The following is a 22858-nucleotide window of genomic DNA, read 5'->3' on the forward strand; positions in this document are numbered from 1 at the left end:
GGGGGAGGGGGAGGGGAAGGGGACGGGGAGGGGTCTCCCCGGCCTGGCCCTTTAAAAGAGGCAGCCACGCGCCCCCGCAGCACCGCTCCCCGGACGGCGGGTCCCCACCGCCCCTTCCCCTCGAAAGCTTACCTCCTGCTGATGAGGACAACCTAACTGCAGCCCAGGTCGCCCCTTGTGCGACGCAGAGGACAGAATCCGAGGGCGCCCCCACCCCCACCCCCACCCCAGTTCGGCGTCCTTCAAACGCGGGGGCAGGCGCGGGGCTGGCTCGACGCCCCTCTCGGAGCCGTCGGCTGGGGAGGGCCGCGCCGCCCCAGGCCGGACGGGGCCGCAGGGGCCGCTTACCGCCCGAGACGCTCGTGCCAACCGAGCCGCCCCTCTGCACGGAGGCCCGCCTTTCGCCCAGCCTCTCACCTGTTCCGCGCGCAGCTCCGCCGCGGCTCCCACCGCCTCCGCCCCCGCAAGCTCCGCTGGCCTCTCTCTCCGCTCGCCTGCTCCCCAAGCCGACTTCCCCGCGGCTGCTCCCCGGCCCGCTCCCCGGCTCCCTCCTTCCTTTCCTCCACCTAGCACCGGAAGCCGCGACGGCGACAGGAGCTGTGCGACGCGCCCCCACCCCCAGCCCTGGATACTTCCCACCTCCACGATCGCGCGAGAGTTGCGCCGAAGCTAACAGCAGTTCTCGCGAGACCCATCACCATGGCAGCAGCTGCAGCAAAAGCCGAGGAGCGCTGACGCTCAGGTCCGGGTGGGGGCTGGGGAGGTGCGAGGGCTGAGGGTTGCGGGCGGCAGAAGTGGGACCCCGGGGCCGAGAAATGGGGGTGGGATGGCAGGGCCTGAGCTGAGACACTTAAGCCCCAGGACCACACCTACAATTTAAGGACTGAAGTCGCTTGCTGGAAACCAGCATTTTAAGCCAAGGGGACCGGAGACCCGTGGAATGAGCGTCTTTGGTCGTGGCGTGCCTTAATTCTTATTAATCTGCTACACCTCCATTGGAGGGTCTCCTCCTTCCTGAATGTGAGAAGTCTCTGAGCAGGATGTTTTTTTTATTTTCCTTCGCACCCTCCAATTGTAGAAGCATTCTAAGAAGCCATTGTTGCTACTCACTGAAACTGAGCTACATGCAGAGCCTTTCCCATCAGGAAGAGAAGGGAAAGTGATGAAAAGGCTGAAGGAAACGACTGAGCATGACAGGCAGCGGTCGAAGCCTCACGTTCAGAGCTGTGGTCTGGGGAAGTGTCGAGATGAATACGGATTTCAGCATCCCAAGGAGGAGGCAAGGGCTGTGCGCGCACCTGTGCACCTCCTTCCTACCTGCCGATCCTGCTTCCACCACACTCGTTTTTGCACCTGGGGGCATAGGCAAAGCTCCTCGGAGCAGTCACGGCTGTGATAAAAGCTGTGCTGGAAGGACGTTAGAAATTGGCTAACTAAGCTTGAGCCAAAATCGCTACTCTTCTGAATTCTTTGCCTCGTTTTCTGCTTCCTTCTAAGGAGACCTAGGTTGGCAGAGCCCCACACTCATTGTCTCCATCACCTCATACTCTGTGCCCTTACCAGACCCTGCCTCTTATCCCAGTCGGTTTTCTCTCTTGTGTTCATTTGAAGAATAACATGACTTAGAATAGAAAGTCAAGGGCCTGGGAGATAGTTCAGTGACATAAACACCTGCCTGGCAAGCACAAGACCCTGAGTCCTATCCTGATACCGCCAAAAAAAGAAAAAGTCAAGAAGGAGGGACTGGGGGGATAGCTCAGTGGAATAAGCACTTGCCTGGCCAGCGCAAGGGCCAGAGTTGAATCCCCAGCTCTGAAAAAAAAAAGAAAAAAGAAAGAAAAGAAAGTCAAGAGGACCCTAATTGAAGATAGTGAGGGATGAGATGGATTAAAAAAAAAAAAAGCAAGGAACCTGTTCATGATAAAAGGAATTACTCCTGTCCTACTTACTGCTATTAAGGACCTTTACCTAATAAATTGTTTTTATTTTGAGACAGGGTCTCACTATGCAGCTCAGACTGGCCTTGAACTCACTTTGTAGCCCAGGCTGGTCTCAAAATTACTGTGATCCTCCTCCCTCAGCCTCCCCATTGCTGGGATTACAGGCATGGGCCACCATGCCCAGCTATGCTCTGTGTTTTTAAAAGCAAGACTCTTCCAATGTTGGTAACACACTCCTAGAGTATGTCCTGAGATGCCTTCATGTGATTGCCTTCTCCATTCCTTTCTGTAGAAATTCCTACCAACACTCCATCAAATTCTAGCCCTCACATAACCACCAAAATTAGGCTTGAGAACTCCTTCTCTAGTGCCCCAACCTCGCCAACATGCCTGTGAGAGTCCAATAAGAAAATAGAAACTGTTGATGGATGTTCCTGGCCAGGACTTCGATCCTCTCAAGGCTGTATCCCAAGGATGACAGAAGGGTGGGAGTGGTAACAGCCTCGTATGGTTAGGGAGCAAGTACTCAAGACTGAGGAATTCAACTGGAAAATGAAATCTCCCAGTTCTTTCCTTCACCCCTCTGGAGCCTGGGGAGGCTGCCCCTGGAGCAAACAGGAGCAGAAAAAGAGTTGCCGCCTAGCTGGAGGTTAGCTACCTATTGCTGCACCCCAGCTGCCTACCGCTTGGTGAAGGACAGAGGAATAGCGTCTCCAGAGCTGAAGGAGGCCCAGATGCCTGGCTTGGACTCCTGTCTCTCTCTTGGACTTCCTCCTGTCTCTCTGGCTGCCACTAGAGCCTAGTAAAAACTGAAAGTGTAGCCACCAGTTCCTGACCCTCGCTAGGCCTAGTCCTGAGCCCAGGGTGTGCCAGGAGGAGGGGTGTTGGCCTTAGTGACAAAATCCATTTGGAATTTGTCAAGGTTGTGGTTTGGGGCTAAGTTTGGCACAGAGTGCGTCTGATGAAAGAAGGAAAGCTAGAAAGAAAGGGAGCCAAATGGACTGCAGAGGACAGAAATGGGAAAAAGCTAGTGCTCTTGCTACAGCTCCATTGGAGGGTCTCCTTCCCCTTCCTGAATGAGAACTGTATGGTCAGGGTGTTCTGTCTCATCATTCCCTTTCATATCCTTTTCCAATTCCAGTTGCATCTCTTCTCCTTCACCCCTTTTCTGTATGTATGAGGTTCAGTAAGAATCAGAATTAAGGGCTGGAGAGATAGCTCAGTGGACTAAGCACCTGCTCAGGCAAGCACAGGGACTGAGGTTCCATCACACGCTGCACTGGCCCTGCCCCTGGGCACGGCGAGCCAGCCACCAAGACTGGGCATGGTGGTGCACACCTGTAATCCCAGCGCTGAGGAGGCTGAAAACAAGAGGGTCACTATGAATCTCAGCTGTGTAGTGACACCCTGTACCAAATACATTTTAAAAATAAATCTGAATTAAGAACAGGATATCTATCACCTGACACCAGTACACGTTTAAAGCAAGAAGTCTCAGTGCTCAAGTGGAGATTCAGTACATAAAATGTTGCATTAAAATGCTGCCCTAACCCAGTACATACATGCTTGCGACCAGGGCCAGGGAGACGGCTCAGTAGAATAAGTGCTTGCCTGGCAAGTGCAAGGGCCTGAGTTCAATCCCCCGTTCGCCAAAAAAAAATAAAATCATTGCTACCATGTTGCTCCTCTCATTTCACTTCATTAGAGAATAATTTGGGTAGCAGATAAATCTATTATCCAGAGAAGTGGAATTATTGCAACAACCATGGCTAATCTAAGGTCATGACCTATTAAGTCAGCTTCTTTAAGTCCCTTGGTTATGCAATATTTATAGTTTTAAATTGTGATATAGGCCCTAGCTTTCTAAGGTCAATTAAGACTCAGGACATATGAGAACTTGTACTGTAATGTCATGTAACTCAGTAGTGTCCCAAATTTTCTGATCAAGGAGATTATGGGGCCAAAGAGGAAAGTGATCAATGATGTAGAGTGTGCCTAAGGAGAGTCACATGGAGAGAAAACATTCTCTCAGGCTTTCACAGAGAGCACATTGGCCAAGCAACGGCCGTGACTCATCCACATGGCTGACACTGACAAAGGTTCTATAATCTGAGGTGCAGGATCTCAGGATAAATCCTGAGGGGATTTCACTGACCTTATCAGACCCAAAAGCTACAACTCTTATTGTACAGGTCCTGCTTTACCTTGGTCTTAACCATCCAGCAGAAAAGTATAAAAACAAAATATAAGAAGTAAAGCTATGCTGTTATGTTGAGCTGTAGGGGACTCAGGTCAACAATTTCTGACATTGCCAGTGAAGCGGAAGACCCAATACTATTATGGGCTACTGGACTCTTAGAATATTTTGCCGAGTTAACCTATAATATTCAAATAATTGAACTTAACAAAAAAGGGGATACAGATGAATGTCCATTTTGTATCTGTGTATTCGAAGTGGTTAGGATAGATATATAGTTACATTCTCTTAATGAATAGAGGGATTTGTTCTAATGGTGTTTGTAAATAGGATATCAAGTCCGCATCTTGTACAGCAGTTAACCACTAGGAAGAATGTATGCAATGTGTTAATTATTGAAACTGTCCTACCAATTTGATTTGAAACTGTCTCATTGCTATTTGTTTATCAATAAAATTATGGGAAAAAAATAAAATAAAATAAATGGTGATATAGGCTCTTCCTTTCCAACTTGGACCCAGCAGAATGGCTCCCGCAAAGAAGGGTGGCAAGGAGAATGGCAGTTCTGCCATCAGCGAGGTGGTGACCCGAGGATGCATGATCGGCATTCACAAGTGCATCCACGGAGCAGGCTTCAAGAAGCGCGCCCCTCAGGCACTTACAGAGATCCAGAAGTTTGCCATGAAAAAGAGGGGGACTCCAGACGTGCACATCGACACCAGGCTCAACAAAGCAGCCTGGGCCAAAGGAATAAGCAGTGTTCATATCGTATCTGGGTACGGTTGTCCAGGAAACGGGATGAGGATGAAAAGTCGGCAAACAAGCTGTAAGAGCACATTCATGTGCTTGGCAACCTACATCCCTGTGAGCACGTTCAAAAGTCTCCAGACAGTGAATGTGAACAAGAACTAACTTGGAAATAAAGTTACAGAACTGAAAAAAAAAAAAAAAAAGTTGTGCTATACGGCTTTTAGCATTGAAAGCAGTGAGTCTTGGGAAAGTGAGTATTTTCAAAGATACTGAATTAGGAATAGAGAAGTTGAAACAAAAAATTCTTTTTCTCAGCTTATCTTTTATTTTTATTTATTTTTGAAACAAGTCTTAATTTTTATTGCAGGCTGGCCTTGAACTCACTTTGTAGTCCAGGCTGGCCTTGGACTTCTTGCAATCCTCCTGCCTCAGCTTTCCAAGCACTGGGATCACAGGCCTGTGCCACCACACCCCAATTCAGGTTATCTTTTATTTTTATTTTTATTTTATTTTTTACAGTACTGGGGATCAGTACTGTAATGATCAGTATCATTTATCTTTTTCTTTTAATTTTATTTATGTGTGTGTGTGTGTGTGTGTGTGTGTGTGTGTGTGTGTAGCCAGCTCAGCCCACCAGGGGGCGCGGCTGGCTGGTATGTGGTGCTGGGGGATCGACCCACAGTCCCTGTGCTTTGCTAAGCTTGTTCCAAGTAGGTGCTTTAGACCACTGAGCCATCTCACCAGCCTGTCATTTATCTTTTAAATGATAAATTCATTTAGTAAAATCAGTAAAAATTATTTTACTAAGATTAGGAAGAACAAAATACACATGCAGTAATTCAATTGGAAAACATGATGATTTTGCTGGGTTCCAGAGTGTGGAAAACACCTCTTATTTTGAGCACAGGAATCGTTTTTAACAAGTTTCCTGTTAGTCTTGCATCTACCTGTCTGCCTCCCAAATTCTCTGGTTTGGAGTCAGAGAGAAAAGTATCTACTGTTTTGAGTACATATTAAATGCTGAGATACATTTAAGATTTGAAAAACCTCAGAGCAAATGTGATCTCATAATATAGGCCAAAGAGTCAACAAGCAACTTGCAGAAGACAAATCTATACAAGTTCTATAGTAAATTTTTTGTAAACTAAAGATTTTTTAGGGGCCGGGGAAATAGTTCAGTGGAATAAGTGCTTGCCTGGCAAGCGCAAGGTCCTGAGTTTGATCCCTGGTACCACTAAAAGAAAAAAAAAAAAAAAGATTTTTTGTTGGGGGTGATGGTGGGGTTTTTTTGGTTGGTTTGGTTTGGTTTGGTTTGGTTTGGTTTGGTTTGGTTTGGTATTGGGGATGGAACCTAGAGCCTTCACGCTGACCTACATCACAAGCACCTTTTTTATTTTTGATTAATTGATGATCCTGGGCCTACCAAGTCACTAACATTGCCTAGTTTGGACTCAAACTGGTGATCCTTCTGCCTCAGTCTCCCAAAGTGTTACTTTATAGCCATTTGCCACAACACCAAGGTAGTTGTGTTTGATCTCTAAGAGCAGAGTTCTATAATTACGGCAGAACTGAGTAGTTAGGACAAAGTGCACAATATAGATGGTCTAATATATACATACCATCTAGCCCTTTACAGGAAAAAAAAGAAAGAAAGAAAAGGCCAACTCTTGTTCTAGGCAATGATCAGCATGGTATCTGGAGTAGTTTGGGTAGATAGAGAATAGTTAGGTCCTGTATTTAATTTTTTTTTTTTTTTTTTTTAGATCGTCTTACTGTGTAGTTCAGACTGGCCTGGAACTCACTATATAGGCCAAGCTGGCCTGAACTCAAAGTGGGCAACCCTCCTGCCTCAGCCTCTTGAGTGCTAGGATTGCAGGTGTGTGCCAGCACTCTTAGCTAATACAGCCTACATTTGTTTTTGTTTTTTTTTATATTTATTTATTTATTGTGTGTGTGTGTGTGTGTGTGTGTGTGGCCAGCTCAGCCCACCAGGGGGCGGGGCTGGCTGGCATGTGGTGCTGGGGGATTGAACCGTGGTCCCTGTGGTTTACTAAGCTTGTTCCAAGTAGGTGCTTTAGACCACTGAGCCATCTCACCAGCCCCCACAGCCTACATTTGGGTTTCTAACCTCACTTAGAAGGCCTTCCTGGTTTCACAAACTAAAAGTTTGCCAGTTAAATCACTGAGGATCATTTCAAATCCTTTGTGAAACTCAGCAGGATATATGTAAATAAAGTCATTGAGAATGGGAGATGTTTCACATGGGAATGAAACAGTGGACAAAGGTCCCAGTATGGAACTTCCAGGAAGATGGCAGAGTAGCAAGCAGCAGAGAAACAGGCTCTCCAAGATTTGGCGTCCAGATGCTGGAATACAGCAAGGTGAGGAAGAGAACGAGGGAAATTCGTCCCCAGAGCTCAACAAGGACCTGAAGTGAGAAATGAAGGGCAAAGAGAGTAAAGAGAGACTTCAACACAGAAGGAGGTGGTCAGTGGCACTGTCTCCCTGAGCCTGACTCACCGATAGGAAGGGCTGCTCAAGCCTCTAGACACACAGTGACTCCTGGTAACCCCAGAGGCCTGCATCGAGAAACACACCAGTGGAACACAGTGGACACAGTGGACTGCAGCAGCTGCTGTTATTTGGGAGGGTGATTGACTGGTAACCATCTTGGAGAGGGGTCACCAAAGCTCAGAACTCAGTAGGGGCAGGTTAGCTACTCTTAGCAGCACCCAATGTCAGGAACAGTGTCAGGCAGAACCAAATTCAAGTTGGCAGGAAGTCAAGAAGCCAAGTTCAAGCTGGCAGGGAGCTGAGTTCAAGCCAACAGGAGACACACAGGGCGTCTCAGGCTGATCAGATTGGGTTCTAGCCTCATGGCCCAAAGCCGGGCTGGCCAGGCATGGTGTCTGGGAGTTTTATAATTCCAGCACTTGGGAGTTTTAGGCAGGAGTACCACCATGAGTTCGAGGCTAGCCTGGGCTACATAGTGAGTTTAAGACCAGCACGAACTAAATTGTAGAGCAAGACCTTGTCTCAAAAGCAGAAAAAAAAAAGCAGCCTGAACATCAGTGGAGCTAAAAGTGCAGGCTTGATGAGATTATCCACTGCCCTGCAATGAATTTACAGCTGGCCTGCTGGGATCAGTGACCGTGGGTCTGGACTCTCTGCCCGCTCTGTCTACCAGCAACAGCAGGGACACACCTTGGAATAGACATTTTTTATCTTTCTTTTTCTTGATCTGTTTTTCTAACATTGTTTCTAGTTATTTTGTTGTTCTGTTCTGTTCTGTTCTTGTTTTTATTTCTTTCTTCTTCTTTTGTTGTTGTTGTTGTTGTTGGAAAGATTTTTTCCCCCCCAGAACTGGGGATTGAACTAGGCCCTTGCGCTGGCCAGGCAAGCACTTATTCTACTGAGCCATCTCCCCAGCCTGAAGAATTGTTTTTATTTATTATTATTTTTAATTTGTTGAAAATAGAAATTCAGTCTTTACTTCTAGGACTACCACGGATCACCATGGATCAGTGGACAATGCCCACCTCTCTTATTAAATGCTGTAGAGCCTTGTCCCATTGGCACTGTCCAGAAGCCACACAGAAGCGTCTGGAGTACATGCATGGGACCTTTGCTCAAGGGAAGTCACAAGTGTTGTGCCCCTTGTCACAGGGACCCTAAATTCCTGTTGGGTGTGTTGTAAACAGAGACGCCATTCTCCAGGCTGCCTGCTCTGAGCACACCCACTCCTTCTCTCTTTCCATCCTATCCTCTTCACCAGTTACCCAAGGTTTGCATAATCTTCCTTTGAACTTCAACCTTGCTTCTAATCTTTCCTCCTTCTCCTTTTTCTTCTTCTCCCCTTCTTTCTCCTCCTATTCCTTCTCCTCCTCATTCTTCTCTCTATATTTTCCCCCAACCCCATTTAAAATTTATTTCCTGAGGGTAAAATCACCATACCAAGGACATATTTACTGTGTACAATTTTCTGATTTGTTTTAGATTTTATTACCGCAAATCTAGTTCATATGATTAAAGGTGGCAAATTAATACTTACCAAAGTTTGTTATTTTCTAGCCCATGTTCAATGCTGTGGTTACTGCTGATTTACCACCTTAGCCAGGGTGACATAATTGTTCTAATCAGTTGTTCTTCCTAGTATGCCAAGACTGAGGTTCCCTAAGGGTCATAAAAAATACTATAGACCAGTGCCAAAGAACCAGAGCCTGGGCCAAATAGGCAGTTCATTCCCAATAGACTGACGAGGCAAGATCTTGCAATAGGCTTGAAACCCAAGAGCCAGCTACACCTAGAAGACATCTTTAAGAAGTAGGAATTTCCTAAGTGTTCTCAATACTAGCAATAAATTTGCTTGCAGGCCCAGGGACATAGCTCAGCAGCACAGTGCCTGCCTGGCAAGCATGAGGTTGTGAGTTTGATTCCTGGCACAAAAAAGAAAGAAGAAGAAAGAAAGAAAGAAGAAAGAAAGAAAGAAAGAAAGAAAGAAAGAAAGAAAGAAAGAAAGAAAGAAAGAGGCCAGGGGATGGCTCAGTATAATAAGCACTTCCCTGGCAAGCGCGAGGGCCTGAGTTCAATCCCCGGTTCCACAGAAAGAAAGAAAGAAGAAAGAAGAAAGAAGAAAGAAAGGAAAGAAAGAAAGAAAGAAAGAAGAAAGAAAGAAAGAAAGAAAGAAAGAAAGAAAGAAAGAAAGAAAGAGAAAGAATACTACTTGCCATAAACAATTTATAACCACCAGCCCAAGAATTAATCTTTAAAAAAAAAAAACCTAGAAAAATGAGAAGACACTTAAGCAAGATGTAGTCAGACTTCCAGCTCACCAAATGCACACCCAGGAACATTGAGGTGGAACAATCCAAGATCCCCAGTATTGCTGGCTATAGCACCATCTGCATTCTACCACCAGTCCAGTAACTTAATTTATTTTAGTCACAAGAACAATTAGCAGTACAATAAATTACCCATTTCCTGCTGGAGGAGGAAAAAGGGGGTGCCAAAAGTCTCAGGTGAAACCCTTTTTTGCAGGGTCCCCTTTAGCACCTGAGTGAAAGGAGGTGACTTTCCTAGGGCCTGGGCTCCCTGAAGAACAAAGCCCTCTTCCAGCACCGCTGCCTGTCCCAACAGTGGGGGTCCAGGCTCTGGTGAAGGACTTTGAGGAGGCAAATAGGAAGGGTGGTCTCTTTCCACAGGGTTCAGTGGCTCCGCACAAGGCCTTGGGTTATCCTGCAGGGGAAAAGAGTGGCCACACTACAGAGACTTCCCAGGCAAAGAAGCATGAATCAGGGTCCAAGGGGTTGTGAGGTTTAGAAGAGGAGAGCAATACAGTGCACTTCATCTCAGTCCATTCAGGCATGTGAGGAGCAGAAGTGAGGTGACAGCTTCCCTGAGGGGCTTCCAGCTGTGCAGAGAAAGCTGCAAATCACAGACTCTGTCTAATCTCCACCACCCCAAAGCTGTTTCCAGGTAGGTACCCTGAACACAATTCTGAGCACAGGGCTGAAAAAGTGTCCCTTGCACACAGCCCCCTGCCACAGCCCCAGGGTGAGGCTGATTCTCACTTGCACACATTGACCCATTCTGTGACGCTGCACTCATCACACAGCACGTAGCAGCACCAGTGGAAGCGGCAGTGGCAGCGCCCCACTTGTGTCTTCTGGAGCACGTTGTGCCCACGGCCGCAGCACAGGCTGCCACAGCCATCCAGCAGGTGGCTGGTCTTGTTGCAGGCCCGGCCCCTTGTCCCAGGAGAGCCCACAGCCGGGTTTCGCTCACAGAAGTCAGGAGACTTTTCAAAGTAGACTAGCTCTCCTGACAGGCGACGAGGCCGCAGGCGGGGTTGGAAGGCTCCAGAATTGCGGTTGTGGGTATCAATGAAGACAGCTCGGCCCAGCCGCTCCTTCAGCGCTGACCCCACCACCCGGAACTCGGGGGCCGCCCTCCAGCAGGTCTTGAACTGGCAGCTCCCCGATGTGCCGTGGCACTTGCATTTCCGCTTCAAGTTTTCAGTTACCACCTGGAACATGAGAGGGACAAGAGGTGAAGAGCAGGCAGCAAGTGAGCACAGCACGCCAGAGGGAAAAGTGCAGAGAAATGGGGCCAATCCGAGTGTGAGATGGCGGAGGGCATCGTGAAGAAGTTAATTAACTGACCGACTCCTTCACTTTATGGTTGGAGAACTGCAGCCTGAACACTGTGATTCGCCCGTCTCTGATCACCAGCTGGCAACACGGCCAGTTGTCTGGCCCCCAGTTCAGCGCTCTTTCCAGAGTAAGCACTGATAAAATGGGGACTATGGCCCAAAGTGCCCCCTAAAACCTCTGGAGGAGACAGCTGTAATGACAGCTGCCGTGTCATGCACCAAGGCCTAGGCAGTACATTTTGCTACATTTTGCTAGCTCAGCCTGAATGACTTGTGAGGTAGGTTATCATCAGAGGGTTGTCGTTGTTTTGTTTTGTTTTTTTTCCCACTTTTCTTTCTTTTTTTCTGGCGTGCAGTCCAAGCTGGCCTTAAACTCCCAAGCCTCCTATCTCAGACTTCATCAGTCTCTTTTTATACATGCAAATACCTGAGGCTGGAAGGGTTGCTGACATGAGGGGCAGCCCACCACACCTCATATTACTCTGCTGAACCTCTCAGACCCTAGCCAGGCCTGAGCACCAAGGGAGACCCAGGACAAGACCAAAACACATACCTGGCGCCCCACCCTGTTGTTGTGGATTCGCATTCGTGCCTGGATGTCCCGGGGAGCTTCCCTGGAATCCAAGAAATCCCTAGAGAACTTCTCTCCAAAGTCCATGTCATGATTACAGCCACCCCATTCCCATGTGTCCTGGGGACCAGGGCCAGGACTCAGGCCAGGGACAGGGCTGGGCAGGGAGTGAGGAAAGCTCTTGCCCCGGGACAGTGCCTGGAGTTGCAGGAGTTTGGCCCGCAGCCGATCCTGCTCAGCACCGCCCTTCCAGCCGCAGCCACAGCTCACCAGCTTGCCCAGGCTGCAGGCTGTGGCAACCGCATGCATGACCCCAGCAGCCAGCATGGAGTAGGAGAAAGCACTCTCCCGGAAACCTGGGGTGAAAAGGGCAGGAAGGTGGAGGTAAGGCCCACCTGGCGGGCGAGAAAGAGAAGAGGAAAGAAACAGCCACCCTCCAACACCACAGACTGCACCCTGACTCTGCCATTTAGCAGCTGGGTGGTTAGCAGAAGAGCACAATGCAAGACCACACAGCTGCAGTTTCCTCATCTATCTATAAAGGGAAGCTGATGGGTCTACGTGGTGGCCAAAGCCCTTCCCACCCTGGAAGTCTGTGGTTTTCAGGTGTGGGTACAAGAGCCAGAGCAGAAGTAGAGAGTCCTAGAGTTGCCAGGTGACTATAAAAGAGCCCCTGAGGCTTTTGAGGCTATGTTCCTGGAGTTCTACATCTAAGGACTAAAATCTCCAGTCCTGCAGGAAGCATGGGTGGGGAAGGGGCAGTCCTTTGGGGTTCTTTTTTTTTTTTAATTTTATGTATTTGGTACAGGGTCTCACTATGCAGCTTAGACTTGTAATGATCCTCCTGTTTCAGCCTCCCCAGCCCTAGGATTACAGTGTGCACCAACACGCCTAGTCTTGGTGGCTAGCTCTGTGCACCCAGGCTGGGGATTGCATGAACCAGGTCCTTGCGCTTGCCTAAGCAGGTGCTTAGACTGCTGAGGTATTTCCAAGGCCTCTTTTGGTTTTTTTAACTATTATTTAAATCAGTCTTTTAATCAACCTACTCTCCACCACCAGAACAGAGCACCCCCAAAACACTGGACTTATGGAGCTGCCCTTTTCCAGACTCTAGTTTTACTTTTGCCCTTCAAGCCTGCCCTTTATGTTTATCCAAACCTGCTATTACCTATATAACACTGGGGTGAGGAGTAAGGCAGAAGTGGGGGGATTTTCCCTACAGCCCTCTTAAAAAGTTGGTCTCCTTGTGTCTTCAGGGTCAAGGAGGCTCAAGATGGTCAAGCTTAGACAGAGGTACCCACCCACTATACAGATATCGAAGTGTTCACCCCTGGAGAAGGAGGAGTCCCTTATCTCATGAGGCAGGAGCTCTCTGGAGCCCCGAGAAGATGAAAGACTGCACCTCCTTAGGGCCAGCCTCCTGATCCCCCAACCCCAACCCTTCAGAGGGTGAAGCTGTTTGCACAAGTCCTGGGAATTTCCCTGCAGATGGCAGCTGCCTATTAACCCCATAGTCCCCAAAGCACTGCCCCTACCCCTTGGGCTGAACCCCCTTGGGTCTTTACTCCTCAGGGAGTGAACTCTGGCAGAATATGGGAGAAGCAGTGAAGCCTCCAGACCATCCCAGACCAGGCCAGCAAGGATCTGTTCAGGTCCCTCCAGCTGTTCCTCACCTGCCCAGGTGAGCCACACCTGGGGCCCCCATGGCAGAGGAAGGGGCTGCTCCCCAGCTTCAAAGCCATCAGGGTCTTTGTTCCCAGCTTTGGCTCCTGGGAACCCCAGCAATTAGGGGAGCAGGTTTAACCCTTAAACGGTTGGGGGCGTCACCCCACCCCCGCTGAGACTCTGGGGACATGGGCCTGGGCTTGTTCTGGTGAAGAGGGAGGGGAGAGAAAAATGGGGGGGGGTGTTTGAAGCTTCCAGAGCTGGGGGCATCTCTTGTTCACAGGTGCAATCCAGATCTAGCTGGGTGGAGGCAGAAAAGGGGGCCCCAGGGTAGGGAACAGGACCCAGCTGCCTTGCCAGCAGCGTGCAGGTGGAAGTCAGGCGCAAAAGCTCAGACGGGTGGCCAGGCCCAGCTCAGCACGGTTCTGCGGGGAAATTCCCTGAGCAGCCCCTCCCGAAGCTATGGACCCGTCTCTTCCCGCCTGCGCGCGCCTCGGCCTGCCCCCCAGCCCCTGAGACACGCGGGGCCACAGAGCAACCCCGCCAGGCTCACCACGCTTGAGGATGGCACTGTGGTGCGGCAGCCGGCCGCCGCCCTCGAGTGCCGAGCAGTTCCAGCGCTGGTCGCGCAGCTGGTGCTGGCACTCGTGCACTGCGATGTGCAGACCCTGAAGTGCCGACGCCGTCACGTCTGGGCTGCGCAGGCACAGGCCCAGCTGTCGCTTGCTCAAACCAGACAGCGTCAAGCACACGGTGTTGACCGTCAGTGGTGGCTCGGCCAGCAGCTTCAGGCCCAGAATGTCATTGCTGAGAACCCTGGGGACAGAAGAGGCATCAGGGGTCTGGGGTCCAGTCTCACACCCCCGCATCCCACCCCACCCCCAGACTGGTGCTAGGCTGAAAGACAGAAGAACGGCTCACCGACTGCACGCAGCCAGGAGCAGCAGGGCTGCGAGGCCCCAGGGTGGAGCCCGTCTCCGGGGCTCCTCCAGCATGTCGAAGCCCGGAGGCTCCGCTGGATGGGCGGATCAGCGCCTGTGGGGCAAGAAGACTTGGGGTAGGCTCCAGAATGGGGTGACTCCCGGGGAACTGAAGGACGCCCTACTTCTGGCTTTCAAACCACCGCGGCCCCCGACTGAACCTTCTCATCCCTCTGCAAACAAAGCAGTAAGAATCAACAGGGTCCCGGAGCTCCTGTATCCAGGAGCGCCGTGAAGAGAAAGGGTCCAGGCCTCCCGGGGCTCGGGACTCACTGACCGCCCCGGAGCCCCGCGCAGCCGGACACAACGGGGCCCAGCTCACGCTCACACGCAGCTCCAATACACAGACGCTCCTTCGGACTCACCCACTGCTCCTCTTCCAGGGCCCCAGACTAACTCCCCCGCCCTTGTTCACTAGGGGCGGGAGTGGGAGGGGGTTCCCCGCTACCTGGGGCGGTGTCATCTCCAGGTGCCTGCTGTGGCAGGCAAGTCCTGTCAGAGGGTCCCAGACCGGGCTTTCTCTGCGCTCTCCCCCACCTGCTCAGCAGGGAAAGAGGAGAGGCTCCACGTGCCGGCCCAGGGAAGCTGAGTGGCCTCCCACAAGCAGGCACTGGGGCGCAACCGAGTCTCTTCCTCGTCCCCCCCCCCCGCCACTTTCCTAACTGTACGTTCCACTCCTCCAAAAGCAGCCACTTTGCATTTTATTTATTTATTTACGTACCCGGAATCGAACTCAGGATCTCGCGCTAGTGCCGCTGAGCCACTTGTTCCCACCGAAGTGTCCCCTAAATCTTGAGGCACGATTTTATTCTCTATCTTGACTCTAGCGGGTGGATGCCTGACTGTCTGTCTGTCCCCGGGGCGCGGGCCCCTGCCTTCCCTGCTTCCGGGGTCAGATTACCTCCAGCGGTTCGAACGCAGGGTCCGCACCCCGCAAGGCTGGGTCGCCCCGGCTCTGCTCTTGCTGCTTAAACCACGGGGAGACCGAGTCGCGCCCAGCACAGCCGCATTCTTCCAGGGCCAGGGGCCGAAGCCGTGGGAGGAGGAGGAGGAGGAGGAGGAGGAAGAGAGAGCGAGCGCCCGGCGACCGTAAGCAGGCTCTGGAGCCCGGGCTGCCGGCGCAGAGCTCACGGCCTCTGCAGCGCTGACGGAGCTGCGGCCCCTCCCCGAGCCCCGGGCATCCCCACCCCAGCCCCGCACCCCTCCTGGGCTGGGGAGCGCAGCCGCTCCCCCTGCTTGCAGCCTGCACACACCCTTTCCCCCGACGCCAGGCTTGGGGCTCGGCCCCTCGGAAGGGGGAGGTGGCCCAATTCCTCTCACCTGCTCTGGGGTCCTCCGGGCTGCAGGGAAGCCAGGACCTGGCCCAAGGGGCCAAACAGCTCATCACTTCTCTGCTCAGCGCCTCCGCCGAGGACGCGTGGCCGGAGCGGACGGAGTGGCAGTCGCTGGCGGAGCCCACCGCGAGCGCTTGGCAGGGCGCTCGCTGCCTACGGAGAGGCGCCCCCACCTCCAAGGAGCGCCCCGAGCTGCCCCTCGCCCGGGCTTAGCCTTGGCCTCAGACTCCAGTCGTTACCAGGAGCCTCCCGTCACCCCAAGATCTCACCCCGCCCTCACAATTGCCTTGCCTTGCGGCCACCCTTCCCCACGGAGGTCTCCGGCCCTTCCTGCGACTCCTGGGCTTTCGCTCCTCCGGCGCGCAGACTCGTTTCGCCTGGGCTGGGGAGGGCCTAAGGACTCCCACACTGCGCCTAGCTCGGGAGCAGCCCGGAAGGAACCTGGCCGTGGGGTGCACGGGCAGGCGGAGACAAAATGCGTTGGGGGCTCCAGTGGCAGCGAAGGGGTTAGGCGCCACCGCACTCCTGCCTGACTCACTCTCCCAGCTCTAACCGCTGCGGACTATTTTTGCCAGAGAGGGGCCCAGGCTTCCCAACCGCCCCCAGCCCCTGCCAGACCGCAGCCCAGGCACGGTTGGTCCCGCGCACCCGAGATGCCTTGACTCAGAGATCGCCCCCAGTAAGCAAAAGCGTGGGGCTGACACCCAGAGCCACACTCACCTCTTCCTCTGCGCAGCAACCCGCCGACCCTCTGTGCTGTTGCAGGGCCTGCCTTGTGCTGAAGGGGGCGCTGCTGGTCGGGGCGCAGCAGTCGCAGACGGATGGGCAAGTACAGGGAACCACCGTCACGCGCCGCTCCCCTAACTGGCTAGCGAGCGGAAAGTGCCATGGACACTGACCCTAGAAAGCCTGGACCAGAGAGTTGCTTTTCTCAGATTCCTACTTCAGGTTGTGGAGAGGGAACCCAAGAGCTCCTGCCTCCCCTCCCCATTTAGAGGACAACAACCAAACCACACTTTGGGGCCACCATAATCTGCAAGCCCTATCCCAGGGGTTTTCCTCCTGACACCTGGACTCAGTGATCACCAGTGTCCTTGTCCTTCCTACGTGTCTGCCCAGAATTGCATCCAGGTCCCCGCAGGACACGATGAGTTTAGCTCTGGCCCTTTTTCCCACAGAAAACTCATGGGCATTTGTATTTCTCTGTGGGTCTGGCCTCCTGCAGGTTTTGGGTTTGTTTTTTATCTTGTTCTGATTCTGTCCCCAGACTTCAGCATATAGTCAGGTGTCCAGAAGAGGCTGGGGTCAGAGCTTATGCCATATGTTTTAATTACTCAGTGCCCCCAGAGTTCCCCACACTGGACTTTTCCAAGCCCAAGAGCCTGAGCTCCTGCTCCATCACCCTGAACCCTAGCACTGAAATAGGAGGCCACAGGCAGGCAGACTGGGTGGCCTGAGCTGGCCCGCAGTGCCCTCAGCCCGACCGGCTGGCCTGAGGACTGACCCGCAGGCAGCCAGAGGGCCGCAGGACAGGCGGGGCCTGGAGAAGGCTGCGGTGCACACCCATTGCCTCATACCCCAAGCACGCGGCCAGCTCCAGGAGAGGGGCGGGCCAGGAACCAGAGAGACCTTGACCAGGGTTTGGGCCACAACAAGAGGGGAAAAGTGGGGGCTGTCATCACCACAGAGAGGGAGTGGGAATAAGCGGGACCCCCTTGCATGGGCTGAGAAGAGTGGAAGGCTTTTTCTTGCCATCATGGGGGTGGAGAGTGTACTGAGAACAATATGGGCAGAACAGTGGGTCCTAGAGGGCGGGAGTCAAAGAGTGGAGCCCCTGGAGATTGGGGGATCAAGCAACTGAGGCGTTGGTGAAGCCTTGGGAACAACCTCCCCCATGTTTGCTTTGGCGCGGGGTCTTGGGTGACTCATCTGCTGCTAAGCTGCTGATAGGGGCGGCGAGGCCCGGGGAACCCAAATTATAGGCCCGGGAGGGATGGATGCGCCTGTGGTGGTGAGCTCAGCTGCTGCCTACCCTACACCTCACACGCCTCTGCTGCAGCACCAAGGGCCACCGCCCGGAGGCACCAAAGCTCTGTGCCAACCTTGCAGGACTTACAGGAAGCCCCCCCACACTTAGCAGTTGGCCCCAACAAACCTTTAGGCTTATCCTCACAGGATTTTACTTCTTTCTGTACTCGGGATTGATGGGCAAGCCAAGCCTCCCCAGCCCAAGGGATGGTGCAGCCTGCTGTGGGCACTGGGAAGGAAGCAGGGTCCTCGGCCCAACTCTCGGTGCCCCTACTTCCTCCCAGATTCCAAGGTCAGAGCAAAGCACCTTTTCCCTCTGATGTGTCTCCCCATCCCTGTTCTGGAGGGTGATTTGCTCCTGATTTTCTACTTTATGCCTTAGGAGTTATCTGTGGTCAAAATGATACAGAGAAAAATGAAGCAGGGTAAAGGAGACTGGGAGTGGAGCTCTAATTTATAAAGGAGAAAGGGGGGAAAATGAAGGAGAAAGGCATAGAAGGGCACTCCAGAAGTGGAAACACAGTGCTGACCCCGAGAAGGGAGCTTGCTCAGTCTGTTCAAAGGATTGCCAAGGAGGCCAGTGTAGAGGAGGAAGCCACGGGGAAAGACTGGTAGATGATGAAACTGGAAGGTTAGGAAGAAAGGAGAGTCAGATCCTATGGGGCCTTTATTTATTTATTTATTTATTTATTTATTTATTTATTTATTTATTGGTGCCAAGGATCGAACTCAAGACCTTATGCTTGCCAGGAAGGTACTTGTGCTACTGAGCTATCTCTCTGGCTTTCTATGGGACTTTTCAAACCACTGTAAAGAGTTCTGTTTCATTTTTGTTTGCTTGAATTTTGAAACTGGGTCTCACTATGTAGCCTAGGCTGTCCTTGAACTCATGGTAAGCCTCCTGCCTCAGCCTTCCAAATGCTGGGATACCAGGCATACACCACCACGCCCAGTTGTTTTTCTTTGTCTTCAGATGGAGTCTTGCTGCTGTGTGTAGGCTGGCTTTAAACTCACTCTGCAGCACAAACTGGAATTAAATTATTTTTCATTTTCCCCCTACTCCCCACCCACAACCTGGCATTGAATTTTTCATCTTCTGCCTGAGCTTCCTGAGTAGATCACGTTAGGCCAGGCTTACAGGTATATACCACCACGCCCCACCTGACTTCCTTTTAACAAGGATGACACTGGCTGCTATGTGAAAAACAGACGTGGGGTGGGGTGGATTAAATGTAGAAGCTGGGAGAGTTGTTAGACTACTGCAGGAATGGATGGAAACTCGAAGAGTTACTTAGATACTGAAATGAGAAATAGTTTTAAAATTTTTGTCTTTTTTTTTGGGGGGGGTGGATCCAGGGATTGAACTCAGGCCCTTGCACTTGCCAGACAAGTGCTTATTCTACCGAGCCATCTCCCTGACCTCTGTCTTTTGATTTTTTGAGACAAAGTCTCAATATGTAGTTTGGGGTGGCCTTGGACTTACTGTGTAGTCCAGGCTGGCCTGGAACTTGCAGGGATCCTCCTGCCCCAGCCTCCCAAATGCTGGGGTTACAGGTGTGCGCCACCACATCCAGCTCCACTTTGTTTTGTATGATGCGAGGAGTCTTGAATTATGAAGTGCTGTTCCTCAGGAAGTGACAAGAACTTGAAAGTCACTGGGTCAAGTAAATGAAAGACATGCTGTCTGTGCTGAGGGTACTACTGTAAGTGCAAGTGGGCCGAGAAAAGCAGAAAAGCCACAGCAGGAGGCTGGCTGGCTGGGGGCAGGCGGGATGATGGCTGCTGGCACATGCCTGTAATCCAGCACCCAGCAGGCTTCGGGAGGATTGTGGTGAATTTGAATCCTGCTTGGGCTGCATAGTGAGTTCAAGGCCAACTGAACTGCATGGTGAGACTCTGTCAAAAAAAAAAAAAAAAATTAACAAGGAGCAGGAGAGTGTTGAAGTGGATCAGAGTGTGTGTATGTTATAAAGACTGAGGGACAGGATTTGTGATAGTTTGACCTGGAGTTTAAAACAGATGAGTCAGGGCTGGGGAGACAGCTCAGCTGCATAAGCACCTGCAAACTCCTAAGTTTGATCCCAGGTACAAAAAAAAAAAGAGTCAAGGATGACCCCAAGAGTCTCATCCCAGGCAGCCAAAGCACAGAGCTATCATTTACTGAAATGGAAAGGACCAAAGTATATGGGGGGGGGGGCGTGAGTCAGAGCCCTGAGGGATCAAGAGTTTACATTTCAGGCCAGCATTTTTTTTCTTTTTAGTGAAACCAGGGATTGAACTCAGGCCCTTGCACTTACCAGGCAAGCACTTATTCTACTGAGCTATCTCCCCGGCCCCATGGTGCAGCCTTTTAGTGATTTACCAAGACCCTGTCTCAAAATAAAATTCCCTGAATTTTAATTTATTTTTGTTAATTTTTTAATTAATTTTAATGATTTTTTAAAATTTAAATGTATGTATTTGGTGCAAGATCTCACTCTGTAGCTCTGAGGATGGGCTGGCATAGCATGTGGTGCCAGGGATTGAACCCAGTCCTTGGGCTTGCCAGGTCAGCACTTAGACCACTGAGCTATTTCTGTGAGCTCTCAAAATAAAATTGAACAAAGGGCTAGGAATGTAATTCAGGGCAAAGCTCCAGACTACTAGGGGCGGGGGGAGAAAAAGAGTTCAGTTTTGGACATGTGAATTTTGAGATGTTCAGTGTATTGAGTCCAGAGATATAAATTAGGACACATGAAAAGCTGGACCTGTGCAGTTCCTCGGGGAGTTGGTATGGACTAAGAAAACTTGGGAGTACTCTGATTTTTAGAAACATAACAAGTTGGAGAAGAAAAAGCAGCAAGAGAGGCTGGGCTTCAAAACCAAGGGAGCAGGAGCTGGGGAGATGGCTCAGTAGAATAAGCACACACCTGGCAAGCACAAGGGCCTGAGTTCAATCCTTGGTTCCACCAAAAACAAAACCAAAACTAAGGGAGGAAGCAACTTTAGAAGGAGGAAATAAATGTTAAATGGTGTCTGCTGTTACAGGAGGCAGAGGACAGAACTGTGACTTGGCTATTGGGCAGGGCCACATAAATGTTCCCGCGTGCTTTGATAAGGAGATATAGTGTGTTTAAAGGCATTATTGGAGCAGAAAGAGGATGAAGTGCTGGGCCAGGCAGCATCTACCTATAATTCCAGTTACCTGTAAGGCTGAGGAAGGAGGATGGTAAATTCAAGGCAAGTCTGGGCAATTTAGCAAGACCCTCTTTTTTTTGTATTTTAGGAAAGGATCTACACGGTGTTCAGGTCTCACTACTAGATCGGACTCTAGTGATCTGCTTGTTTACAGCCTCCTGAGAGCTGGGATTACAGGTGCGCGCCACCGCGCCCAGTCTCAATTGCCCTCTCAGTGCACCCTGTGGGCAGGGCCAGCATAGCAGGTCCAGCGATCAAACCCCTGCACTAGCTTGCAGGCGTTTTAATCCACTGAGCTATTTGGCTGACCCTTGCAAGACCCTGTCTTTAAAAAATGTTTTTTCTTTAATTTTTTAAAAATCTTTTATTGGGGCTGGTGAGATGGCTCAGTGGTCTAAAGCACCTACTTAGAACAAGCTTAACAAAAGCACAGGGACCGCGGTACGATCCCCCAGCACCACATGCCAGCCAGCCCCTCCCCCTGGTAGGCTGAGCTGGCCACACACACACACACACACACACACACACACACACACAAAAATAAGTAAATAAATAAAATTAAAAAAAAGAAGGACCATATAAAAAATCTTTTATTTATTTAGTACAGGGTCTCACTATGCAGCTCAGACTCATAGAGATTCTCCTGTCTTAGCCTCCTCAGCACTGGGATTACAAGTGTGCACCACCACACCCAATTTCCGTGGTCTGGCTGGGTGCACCGGAGCCAGCATGGTATGTAATACTGGGAATAAAACTCAGGTCCTTGCTCCTGCCAGGCAAGTGTTTAGACTGCTGAGCTATCTCTCCAGCCCTCACAAAGTATTTTTAAGGGGCCGGGGAGATGGCTCAGTAGAATAAGCGCTTGCCTGGCAAGTACAAGGGCCTGAGTTCAATCCCCGGTTCTGCCAAAATAAAAAGGTGGAGATATAGCTCAGTGGTAGAATGCCTGTAGGTTCAAGCCCTATTGGTTGGGGGATAAGTGTTATTAATCATAACATTTTTTGAGTTGAATTTTTTTTTTAAAGGGGTCTTTTCTTGGCAGTACTGGGGATTGAACTCAGGACCCTACACTTGCCAGGCAGGCACTTATTCTACCGAGCTATTTCCCGGGCCCATTGAAGGGATCTTTTTGAGACAGGGTTTCACTGTACAGTTTGGGCTGGCCTTGAACTCACTTTATATACCAAGCGGGCCTTGAACTCTTGGTAATCATCCTGCTTCAGCCTCCCGAGTGCTAGGATTACAGGTTTGCACTTCCACACCCGGCTAGCTTGAATTTGGTGGTAACAGAACAGAGAGATGGGCACTCTTGGGTAGCGGTGTGAGGCCACATGTTCTTTCAGTTTTTCAGACGGAAGGTATCACAGCGGGTGTGCCTGTTCATGGGTGTTTCAGTAGCAAGACTAACTGAAGATGTCAAAAAGAAATGCTGATGACTGAGAAAGTGTTGATTTAAGCAAAACCTTTTTGATTTTTTATTTTATTTATTTTTTTGCGGTACCAGGGATAGAACTCAGGACCTTACACTTGCTAGGTGCTTATGCCACTGAGCTACATCCCTGTCCCTAAGCAAAGCATTTGAGCTGGGCCCTACATGGCCTAACCCAGAACCCATCCCCTCGTTCCCCACTGGGAACAAGGAATTCAAATACAAAACATTCTTCCTGCATCACTGGACAAAAGATAGCAGCTCCTTTCCTCTCCTCCACCTCTGCTCAACACCAGTGGCCACAGACAGGCTCCCTTGCCTCTGGCCTGCTTCCCACCTGAGGGTGGTAGCAATCCTCCAGTTCCAAAGGTGTGAGTGGACGAGGCCCCAGTGGAAAGGGACTCCTAAGGGACAAAGGCTACCTGTGGCCCAGCACTCATCTATTTGGCCATCTAGGTGGGTACCTTCTGCAGAGACTGTTAGGCTTTGGACCTGAGGATTCTGAACTGTTCCATCTTGTCACTCGGGAGGGTCCAGGAAATGTGTAGTTCAGTAACATGTCGCACAGGCTTCATTTGGCATTTGGGTCAAAACTCTCTCTCTCTCTCTCTCTCTCTCTCTCTCTCTCTCTCTCTC

At 50.9% G+C, this 22858-nt stretch overlaps 2 protein-coding genes, 1 non-coding gene and 1 pseudogene across 3 annotated transcripts in view; 1 reads left to right on the forward strand and 3 right to left on the reverse strand.

The window, feature by feature from the left end:
- The window catches only part of Arf3 (ADP ribosylation factor 3), a 19230-nt gene extending 18677 nt beyond the window's left edge, over positions 1 to 553 (reverse strand). Inside the window, exon 1 of the mRNA XM_004638619.3 lies at positions 418 to 553. The gene's annotated coding sequence lies outside the window, so the exon portion shown is untranslated. The remainder of the gene's footprint in view (positions 1 to 417) is intronic.
- Positions 554 to 4656: 4103 nt separating this feature from the next.
- On the forward strand, positions 4657 to 5049 carry LOC101570701 (annotated as a pseudogene).
- A 3450-nt stretch (positions 5050 to 8499) lies between these two features.
- LOC111818757 lies at positions 8500 to 8627 on the reverse strand. Its single transcript, XR_002822671.1, has one exon. It is a non-coding gene; the product is annotated as a small nucleolar RNA SNORA11 (small nucleolar RNA).
- Positions 8628 to 10368: 1741 nt separating this feature from the next.
- Positions 10369 to 15202, reverse strand: Wnt10b (Wnt family member 10B). Its single transcript, XM_004638620.2, has 5 exons — positions 14976 to 15202; positions 14196 to 14309; positions 13828 to 14090; positions 11592 to 11965; positions 10369 to 10912 (listed from the first exon to the last, which is right to left on the reverse strand). The coding sequence occupies exons 2-5, from the start codon at positions 14267 to 14269 to the stop codon at positions 10454 to 10456; spliced, it is 1170 nt and encodes a 389-aa protein (XP_004638677.1). The 5' UTR covers positions 14270 to 14309; positions 14976 to 15202; the 3' UTR covers positions 10369 to 10453.
- Between the last annotated feature and the right edge of the window lie 7656 nt (positions 15203 to 22858).

Source organism: Octodon degus, unplaced genomic scaffold (genome assembly GCF_000260255.1).
Source record: "Octodon degus isolate 3935 unplaced genomic scaffold, OctDeg1.0 scaffold00100, whole genome shotgun sequence".
NCBI lineage: Eukaryota > Metazoa > Chordata > Mammalia > Rodentia > Octodontidae > Octodon > Octodon degus.

Excerpts from the sequence above, each read along its gene's own strand:
- Wnt10b (XM_004638620.2), bottom strand. The coding sequence starts at position 14,269 with ATGCTGGAGGAGCCCCGGAGACGGGCTCCACCCTGGGGCCTCGCAGCC. Across the intron at positions 14,091-14,195 it reads CTCCTGGCTGCGTGCAGTCG|GGTTCTCAGCAATGACATTC; the intron begins GTGAGCCGTTCT and ends TTCTGTCCCCAG. Across the intron at positions 10,913-11,591 it reads ACAACAGGGTGGGGCGCCAG|GTGGTAACTGAAAACTTGAA; the intron begins GTATGTGTTTTG and ends CTCATGTTCCAG.